General features: G+C 37.6%; 1 protein-coding gene across 1 annotated transcript; it reads left to right on the forward strand.

Moving 5' to 3' along the window:
- The first annotated feature begins 9,987 nt into the window (after window positions 1-9,987).
- On the forward strand, window positions 9,988-10,833 carry LOC127801150 (histone H2AX-like). The gene is made up of 2 exons (XM_052336026.1): window positions 9,988-10,309; window positions 10,419-10,833. The coding sequence occupies exons 1-2, from the start codon at window positions 10,112-10,114 to the stop codon at window positions 10,641-10,643; spliced, it is 423 nt and encodes a 140-aa protein (XP_052191986.1). The 5' UTR covers window positions 9,988-10,111; the 3' UTR covers window positions 10,644-10,833.
- The last annotated feature ends 331 nt before the right edge of the window (window positions 10,834-11,164 follow it).

Genomic DNA, 11,164 nt, shown 5'->3' on the forward strand with positions numbered 1-11,164 from the left:
TGTGCCTGTTAAGTGATGCACAACACCCTTCATTTTGCCTCTTTTGGAATCACTAAGAGTGATTTCCTCGAACCTAGATTAAACTAATTCAATGATCAAACCAATAATAGGATTAATTAAAATTTGATATATTATTGTTGTAATTATTAACTCCACCAATCTTCTGTCCCTGACAAATAGGGGTGGGTCAACGAGTGAGATGGTGGTAGAGCTGTGAAGGATCACATGTATGTATGCGTATATATATATTGAATGGTAGCCATATTGTTAAATGAGTATCAAACGTCAGAGGGATCGAATCAAAGCCCGTATCGATCAAACTAATTAAGTGGGCATACAATGGCGACAATATAAATATTATATATATATATATTGTTTAAAATAGTTGTTTATTGAATTTGTACTCATTGTGGGTTGGTAGGGGCCAACTGTACGTACGTTGTGGGATTGTCTCCTGGTCTGCTGGTAATGAGCTTAAGAAGCCATGCGTCTCTTCCTTTACTATTCTTGCTTACAGATGCAGTGATACACAAGACAAAAGGTCCTCACTTTGTTTGTTTTGCTTTGCAAGTTGAATAAGAAAAACACTTACATGGCCTCTCTTGTGTGCTGTGTTTTGGACCTTTTGGTCCTTACACGAGTAATAAAACAATGGTATTTAGTTCCATAAGTTGTAATTAGGTTCGATAATTTCTGAGTTCAAATGTTCTTGCAATTATTTGATATTTAAGTATTCACCTGACCCGAAAATACGAGGGAAAACAGGAAATTGAAACACATAAAAGGGTATAAAGGAAATTGACAGGAAATACGTGGGCAGAAAAGAAAATTGGTGATGGTAGATAAGTGAAAACGTTTGACTTTGATCTATAGAAGATATGATTTGGTAGATATTAGGGGCATGGAGTTAGGTGGATCGAGAGGGGGGCGGGGGGGGGGGGGGGGGGGGGGCGTCCGATCAAAAGGGCACGCCCGTGGGACTATAATGGACGGTGATGCGTCTGTCAGTGTACCTGTGGTGAATTGCTCCTGTCTGCATGGAACTAGAAAATTCCCCAGTTCCAAGAAAGGACAAAAAAAAATATGAAAGTGAATAGTTTTTATAATTCCTGCCACCTTACCATCAATTAAAATTATTTTTATAGAAAAAATCAAATCTTTTAAAGGACAAAAATAACCCCGGCCATTTAAGAGAGAAACAACCAACCAGAGACAAAGAGGATAAGATTTAAGTACAGTGGGAGTAAGAATAAGATTAAAGCTAATAATCAAAGGGAAAAAAGAGAACCAACCACCCATCTGATCCTGAGTATAGAGCATATTGATGAACAACTGGTATAGTTCTTCTACACATACATATATATAAACACATACAATGGATGTTTTGCTTCCTCGTCCATATGGAAATGTGATCTGGTATCAGTGGATCTGCTAACATATATAGTTAAATAGCTGTGCTTGCCCGGTTATTACTGTTCTCGATGCTTGCATCACACCATCTAGTAACAGAGGCAGAGTCAGTGACACTAAGGGGAAGCAGGATTGCTAGCCATTACTGTTACAACTTCAAAGAAAGTGTTCCGGAGAAGATAGTGGGCGCCAAAATGTATTTGTTGTTACCTGTGTACCGGCAATTAAGAGTTAACAAAACTAGTTATTTCGTCCATAACTGTGTAGAAATGGTCGTTGTTGGGCAACAAGTAGAACCCAATTAGTGCCCTCTCCAAGTGCAGAAGCTTCACATCTTGGCCACCCCTTTTTAGCCCCTCGAAGTAAGCCAACTGCCAGTCCCGAACAAGATCCAAGCCCCACAGGACAACCAGATCTCTTGGGGAACTTGATTCCTTGGAGACTTGTACCGTCGGGACCGAATGGGTGGCATGCTGGATGGTCCCGGACTCCCGGCCCTCGCCTTCAGGAAGATATGCTCTCCAGTACCAGTCCCGGTCTTGAATAGTGACGAAATATTTCCCATCTTATCGCTTCTCTGATTCGGTTCTCTTCTGCCTAACAAACATGGGGTTGAGAAGAACAGTTCCCAGCACTTCAATTCCTGATTCAATGGCTCTTAAAGCAACATTATGAGCAATATTACCCCCAGAGCTATCTCCAGCCAGGTAAATATGGACTCTTGAATCTCTTTTACTTTGAAGCCATGCGCCCTCGAACTAACCCATTTAGGAGCAGGCCAGACATCGTCATAGGCACAAGGGTGACGATTTTCAGGTGTTCGCCGATAATTCACCGATACCACAACAGCCTTGCAAGCACGCACTAGGTGGCGACACAGTGTATCATAAATGGCACTATTTGAGGGCGAATGTGCAATGCTCCCACCATGAAAGAAACTTATAACAGGAGCAACATCACAAGTCAGGGGCTTTCTCGAGTTCAACAATACTAGGAATACCTTCTTCAGCGTCAGCGGGTCTACATGCCCGACAGAAAAGATTCGTCTCACGTTCAACAAGAACATCAAAAGAGAAAACCCCATCAACGACATTGGCATTGGCAGGCACTTTTCGATCAAGAAATTCCGCCAAATAGCGCTTGAACGTGCCATCTGGGCGACGAAGAATATTGTAAGCCAGTTTGAAATTGGAGATGAGGACCCAAGTATTCAGTGGAACCACCCTCTAAACATATAAAACAGAGTAAATACAGAGCCAGGGAACGAACACTCCGCAGTCTATATGGTATGTCTTCATAATCATCTACATTGACTGCCCAAAAATCGTCTCAAAGGCCAATTTTGGCAAGATTACCAAAAACAACATGTTTGAGCAAGCAGACACAGAGAACCCCACATAACGAAATGTAGCAAAGATAGAAAACATGACCAATTTCTTGCTCACACTGTCAAACTCCGTGAAAGCCTAAATCGGCAAAGCCCAAAACGTTATTAAGAAAAGAATCATAAAATGTAAATAGAAAAGCATCATCATTCACCAAGCACAGCAACTTATCCAAACCAGTGTCATTTCCCATCTCGAACAAGATTCGAGGATGAATAGAAAGCCCTAATGATCAAAAAGAAAAGACCGCATACCTTGGACTCACTGAGGTCAACTTCATCGCTTGCAGCCGTGGCTGATGGCTCTAGAACCGAACACAAAACAGAACTCCTCAGCCTCAGACATCGCCTCTGGACAACAGATCACATTTCTGATATGTAAAATTATTATCCAAATTCCAATAGCAGTCATGTCAAATCACTAAGAACGGAATAAACAATAAATGGAAGCATACCTATATTCATTGTGATGATTGTTGTATCCATTGTGATGATTGATCAAAATGGGTCTTTTGATCTTCCAATTGATTCATAGTTTCTTAGAATTTTTCTGTTAATGGGATGCAGAGATGTGAAACTTCTTAATCAATTGGGGACTATAACCCCTTTATATATAACCCTAAAATCAGTTAACAACTTCTACTATTTTCAAATTTGCCCCTCATCAATTTAGAAATATAAATTATGTCTCTACACATTAATTCCATGATAGTTTAATACCCAATAGTTCAAAATATAAACTTTATAGATCACTTTTAAATGGCTAAACTTTAAGATAGCATTACACATTTCAAAATACATTTGTGGCCCTATATATTAAATCATTTATTTTCAACAATCTCTCACTGGGCCACATATGTAACCTTACAAATGTGCACAACCTTATGAGCTCCAAAATTTTTGCTATCACTATTAAAGGTATTTTCGAACAATCTCGTCTATTAATCATACTAATATAGGATCAAAGTGATCTTCGTCACATTTAGCGTGACTAAAATTCATCAATGGTCACGTATACCAATACAACCAAATGACATAGATTAATCATGGATGTGTAGCATGGAAATTACATGTGATGTGATCCAAACATGTCTATTTCCAACTAGTCTTATCTTATTCCTTAGTGAGATCAATACTGAACATAATATATTAGAGTGAAATGAACCGAATATTTTATTTCTATACAGAAAATATTCAAATACAAGAATGTCTTTATAAACAAACATAAAACAACGAGAATACAAACTCCTACTAAAACATGATATCCTCACACAATACAACACCCATATGAACAATGTGCTCATGAAAAACTTTAGGTGGTAATCCCTTGATAAGCAGATTCGCAATCATGGAGTTTGTCCTAATATGTTGTATGGAAATTTGTTCACTCTGCACTCTTTCCTTTACAACTAGGAACTTTATGTCAATATGCTTAGAGTTAGATGAGCTCCTGTTGTTATTGGAATACATAACTGCTGATTTATTGTCACAATATAACTTAAGTGGTCTTTTTATACCATCCAAAATGCGCAGCCTAGTGACAAAATTTCGTAGCCATATTCCGTGGTTGGATGCCTCATAACACGCCATGAATTCTGCTTCCATGGTGGAAGATGCTATGAGTGTCTGCTTGGCACTTCTCTAAGAAATGGCTCCTCCAACTAGCAAATAAATGTAGCATGAAGTGGATCTTCTACTGTCTTAGCATCCGGCAAAATCAGAGTCGAAATACCCTATGATCTCCAATTGATCCGATCTCCTATATGTGAGCATGTAATCTTTTGTTCTCTGCAAGTATCTCATAACCCGTTTTGCTACTTTCGAATAATCCATGCCAAAGTTGTTTAAATATCTGCCTAACATGCCAACAATGAATGCTATATCTGGACGTGTACAAACTTGAGCATACATTAGACTCCCGATAGTTGACGCATAGGAAATCTTCTGCATCTCCTTAACTTCAAGTTAATTCTTAGGGCACTGATTGAGATTAAATTTGTCTCCCTTAATGATAGGGGTGTCACCTGGCTTACAATTTTGCATGCCAAATCTTTTAAGCACCTTATTGATATAGCTCTTTTGTGATAATCCAAGAATATACTGAGAACAATCTCGGTGTATCTAAATCCTTAATACACAAGAGGCATCACCAAGATCTTTTATCTCAAAATTCTTTGATAGATATCTCTTGGTTTCATGCAACAAGCCTATATCATTAGTGGCAAGCAATATGTCATCAACATACAAAACCAGGAAAATATGTTTACTCCCACTGAATTTTTGATACACACAATCATCCATAGCATTAACCTCAAAACCAAACAAGATAATGACTTGATGAAATTTGTGGTACCATTGACGGGAAGCTTGTTTGAGCCCATAGATGGATTTCTTTAATTTGCAAACCATATTCTTTGGGTCTCCTGACACAAAATTTTCTGGTTGCACCATATAAATCGTTTCATCAATATCGCCATTGAGAAACGCTGTCTTAACATCCATCTGATGTAACTCAAGATCAAAATGTGCAACAAACTCCATAATAGTCCTAAAAGAGTCTTTCGTAGAAACCAAAGAGAAAGTCTCTTTGTAGTCGATGCCCTCCTTTTGGGTAAAGCCTTTAGCTACAAAACGAGCCTTATATCTTTCCACATTACCTTTTGAATTCCTATTGGTTTTAAATATCCATTTACAACCAATGGGTTTCGCACCTACTAGTAATGAGACAAGATCCCAAATTTTATTGTCTTGCATAGACTTGTACTCCTCATTCATGGCATCAATCCACTTTTGAGAGTTAGAATCTTGCATGGCTTGATGAACATTACTTGGATCATCATCCACCATTCCAATATCTTCCTCATGTTCTTGAAGAAATACTATATAATCGTCTGGGATAGCACTTCTTCTTTCTTTAGTGGATCTCCTTAGTTCTTGAGGTTGTTGAGTTTGTTCTTCAGGAATAATTACTTCATTCTGAATGAGAGGTTGTTCAACATTGTCTTGTTGAGGTTCCTGATTTCTTTCTTGATCAATGACAGGTATAGAAGCCTGTACATTATCAAAAATAATAGTAGGAATCGAGACCGATTCCTCTTCAAAGACAATGTCTCTAACCTTATTTCTCCCGCCAAACTCAATATCCTAAAAAAATGTTGCAGTTCCCGTTTAAAAAATTGACCTAAGTGTGGGATCATAAAATTTGTAGCCCCTAGATCGCTCAAAATAACCAATAAAGTAGCTGCTCACTGTTTTGGAGTTTAATTTCTTTTTATGTGGCCTATAAGGCCTTGCCTCAACCAAAGCTCATAAGGTGTTTTGGCAACTGCTTTAGTTGAAACTCTATTTAGAATATAAGCTGCAGTCTTTAGTGCTTCTCCCCAGAGTGATTTTGTTAAGGTAGAATGACTAATCATACTCCTCACCATATCCTTAAGAGTTCTGTTTCGTCTTTCAGCTACACCATTCATGCTAGGAGATCCTGACATAGTGTATTGTGGGACGATTCCACATTCCTCTAGGATTTTAGCAAATGGTCCTGGATGTTGTTTGCCTGAACCATCATATCTGCCATAGTACTCACCACCACGGTCAGACCTGACGATTTTAATCCTTTTGTTGAGTTGATTCTCAACTTCAGCTTTAAAAGCTTTGAACACATCCAAAGACTGAGATTTCTCATGAATGAGATATAAGTACCCATAACGTGAGTAATCGTCTATGAATGAGATAAAATATTGTTGACCATTCCAAGAAGTCGTAGGGAATGATCCACAAATATCTGTATAAATCAATTCTAAGACGTCTGAAGTTCTGTTGGCACATAATCTCTTAATTTTGGTCTGTTTTCCCTTGATGCAATCAATGCAGACATCAAAGTCTGTGAAGTCAAGGGAATCCAAAATGCCATCTGACACAGGTCTCTCAATTCTAGCTTTTAAGATATGATCTAATCGCTTATCCCATAATGACGCTGAATTTTCTTTGTTTAATTTGCGTTTAGTACCCCGAGATTCCACATTCAAGGTTTCATGATATGACGCAACAATATCAAGCAAATATAGGTTATCATATAACATTTGAATTTAGTGAAAGACTAAACTGATTGTTTCCAAAAGAACAATAATATCCAGATTTGTCCAATAAAGAAACAAAAACCAAATTCCGTCTAAAAGATGGTACAACAAAAATGTCTTTCAAATCCAAATAATAATCAGTTGTTAACAATAACCTAAAAGTGCCTATTACATCAACTTCCACCGATTTTCCATCACCAACAAAGATGTATCTTTCACCATCAGTTGGCTTTCAGTAGCTCAGGCAACCCTGCATAGAAACACTTATGTGAGTAGTAGCACTAGAATCTAACCACCAAGTGTTTCTAGGTACTGAAGCTAAATTAACCTCAGAACAGACCAAAGTAAGAATTGTACCTTTCTTTGCATGCCAAGCATGATATTTGGCACAATCCTTTTTCACATGTCCAGGCGAAACAACCCTTATTGTCTTGTTGTTTCTTTTGTGCTGGATCCGTAGGAGCAGCTTCATATCCTTTCTTTCTTTTCTTGCCCTTATCTTTAGAAGTGCTTGCCAAATGAGCACTTTCAGTTCTATCATGCTTCAACCTTTCTTCCTCTTGCACACAATAGGAAATGAGCTCATTTAGAGACATTTTCTCCTTCTGGCAATTGTAACTGACCTTAAACTGATTGAAGTATGCTGGAAGCGAGATTAATACCAAATGCACAAGCAAGTCATCAGATAGCTCAAGCTTTAATCCCTTAAGTTTTGAAACAACGTGAGACATTTCCATGATGTACTCTCTTATGTTACCTTTGCCTTTATATTTCATTGAAATCAAGCGTTGCAAAAGCGTGTTTGTTTCAGCCTTATCGTTTTTCACAAAACGCTTCTCAATTTCGGCATGGAACTTCTTAGCATTAGTTATCTATTCAGACACTGCACCCCTAAAGGATTCTGGAATGCCACGCTTAATGATCATAAGACTCATGCGATTTGAGTGGTCCCACTTCTCAAAGTTCCTCCTATCATGAAGTGAACTTTCATCCGTCAAAGGAGTGAGTTGCTCAATCCTGAGTGCAAGGTCTAGATCCATGCAGCCTAGAACAATCGAGATGTTCTCTTTCCAATCCTTGAAGTTTGTCCCATTCAGCATAGGAATTTAATTTATATTGGTAGATATTGTAGTAGCAGACACATTAGCTGTATAGAGAACAAAATAATCAAATAAAAACATGCTCAATTAATATTCATAATAAATCAATCAATAAATTCAAATAATGGTGAGCCCCATCTCAAGATACCTAGCACAACATTAATATCAAGTCTTTGGACAGTAATATTAATTGTAAGTGGCACTCTTGGTGTAGTAATCAAACACTGATAATAATTACATATCAAACAATAAATCTTCCTTTGGGCCGATTTATTGGACATGTATAAACCGAACAATTATCACGTATTTATTACCACAAGTGCATATGAAACTATGTTAAACATTTACCTTTCTTTGGGAAGATAAATATTCACACAAGTTACATGCACACAATTGTTTACATTTCAAAACAAATTAATTTTCACAAGAGAGGTCACTTTGGCGACATATTGTTTCAATTAATTTATTTCAAAACATATATATATAAGCAAACCAATATTGGAATTTAAAATTGCACCAAAATAATTACTGAATTAGGACTGGACCGGGTCGGGTCAACCCGTCCCGGATCCTGCACCAGCCCGCCCAATCCCTTGTTTCCTTTAAACACAATTTTTTTTTTTTTTAAATCAAACTGTTATTAAAGGAAACAAGGGATTGGGTGGGTTGGTGCAAGATTCGGGACGGGTTGACCCAACTTCCAATTGATTCGTAGTTTCTTAGAATTTCTCTGTTGATGGGGATGCAGAGATATGAAACTTCTTAATCAATTGGGGACCATAGCCCCTTTATATATAATTGCTAAAAGTAGTTAACAACTTCTAATATTTCTAAATTGGCCCCTCATCAATTTAGAAATATAACTTATATCTCTACACATTAATTCTATGATAGTTTAATACCCAATAGCCAAAAACATAAACTTTATATATCACTTTTAAATGGCTAAATTTTAATATAGCATTACACATTTCAAAATATATTTGTGGTCCTATATATTGAATCATTTATTTTCAACATGATAATCAAACAAAGAAAAAACCCAATGAACTAACGACATCAAAGGGGAAAAAGAAATCAAATCTTGAAGCCGTCTCTGTGGTGGAGACTGTAAAATCTCCAGCAACAAAGCCGGAAGGTAAGGGATAAGCGGGTGGTGCAAGGTGGCAAGAGGTTTATATTATTAGTTTTCTTATTCAAAATTTGATTAAAAAAATTAAAAGAAAGATTAAATTATAATAAAAATAAAAATTTAATGATTAAAGTGATAAAAATCTAAAATAAAATAAAATTTAAAAACTAATAATGTAATTTATTTATTTTTAATTTATTTCTAAATTTTTAACTTGATCGACCTAATTTGTTAAAAAAAAAGTCACTTATCCACATGAAAAAAAATAATCACTAATTATCACATAAGGAACTAAAAGATATCACTCATATAAAGGCACAACACCACAAATTCCACTGCACCATTTAGTAATATAAAATCGTGAAACCCAACAACCTCATGAGACTTCTTTTTTTTTTCTTTGCTTATCATTCATACAATGGCGTTTCACATCATCAAAGCCTAATATGGTTGGAGACCTTATCATTGGCATCATTAATTTATTTTTTTCTTTCTCTCTCTCCCTCTTGATTGGTTCATTAAGTTGAACTAAATTATTAGAATTAAATTGACTAAACTATTAATTATGATGCCCGCAACTTATGGTAACTAATTATTATCATTATTTATTTGTATTTTATTATTTTAATTATTAATTAGAGAAAAAAAAGAAAAAAAAATAGTCACTTTATACTATTTTTTTAACAAGACAGGAAATGTTTAATATTTTTAAAACGTAAAATTTATTTTTTGCAATTATAAGAAACTTGGGGGGGAAGAGATAATTATTGAAATTTGCTCGGATGGAAAATCCGCATGCCACGTTGGCAATCCGAGTGCAACCATCCCCACCAATTAAAGTTTTTCTGTTTCAGACTATATATTGGCTCACCGCACTGAGGAGGCGATTCCGTGTTCCAGAGGTTTCTCTTCGACTCGCGGCAAGGAGCTGAAAGTAAGATTAGGGTTAGGGTTAGGGTTAGGGTGCAGGATTTGCCTTCTGTGGTAATTCCAGCCGTGCAGAAGGAAGATGAGTAGCGGCGGTGCGACGAAGGGCGGGAGAGGGAAGCCCAAGGCGTCGAAGTCGGTGTCGCGGTCGCACAAGGCGGGGCTTCAGTTCCCGGTTGGTAGAATCGCTCGCTTTCTGAAGGCTGGCAAGTACGCTGAGCGCGTCGGCGCCGGCGCTCCCGTCTACCTCTCCGCCGTCCTGGAGTACCTCGCTGCCGAGGTACACTCTGATTTTACAAACTAATCAAAACAGATCTAGTTCCCGTAGATTTCTAGGGCTTTTGTTTTATTGATTTGATTTGGGGGTTTGGGGAATGAGCTGTTTTCAGGTGCTGGAGTTGGCCGGGAATGCAGCGAGAGACAACAAGAAGAACAGGATAGTGCCACGGCACATACAGTTGGCGGTGAGGAACGACGAGGAGCTGAGCAAGCTTCTGGGGTCGGTGACGATAGCCAACGGCGGGGTTTTGCCTAACATCCACCAGACTCTGCTCCCCAAAAAGGCTGGCGGCAAAGACAAGGCTGAGATCGGCTCGGCTTCTCAGGAGTTTTAAGCTGCTGCAACAACTCCTCTACTGTTTCCAGCTTCTTCTTCTTCTTCTTCTTCTTCTTCTTCTTCCTAGAATGTGAGCCATCTCACCCACCCATGTAATGAGTGCATTGTACAGTTTTGAATCACAACTTTTGGGCATGTGAATTAAACGAATCCCTTCGTCCAGGGGGGTCTGTGTTTTGTGGGTTGAATTGTGTTGTGGATGCTATCATTGGAGAAGATGCGTTTCTTCTCTGAAATTGCGGCGAAGCAGATGACCTGGATTTGGTTTGATGGGTTGAAAAACTTGGATTGATTCGAGTTTAGGATGTTGTTGGGTGAGCAAATTTGTTCTTGTGGGGTTTATATCTCTAACCCATGATGTTGCCTGTGGTGGGTACGGAAGGTTTAATTTTAGGTGTGGTATGTTTGTGACAGGATAAAATGAAAATTTTAATAAAATAAAAGGTTAACTAATTATTAAAATAATACTGAATTTCTTATTTACTTTTAATTCTAGAACACATTTGTAATTTTTCCAAG

This window comes from Diospyros lotus, chromosome 5, assembly GCF_014633365.1.
Source record: "Diospyros lotus cultivar Yz01 chromosome 5, ASM1463336v1, whole genome shotgun sequence".
Taxonomy (NCBI): Eukaryota; Viridiplantae; Streptophyta; class Magnoliopsida; order Ericales; family Ebenaceae; genus Diospyros; species Diospyros lotus.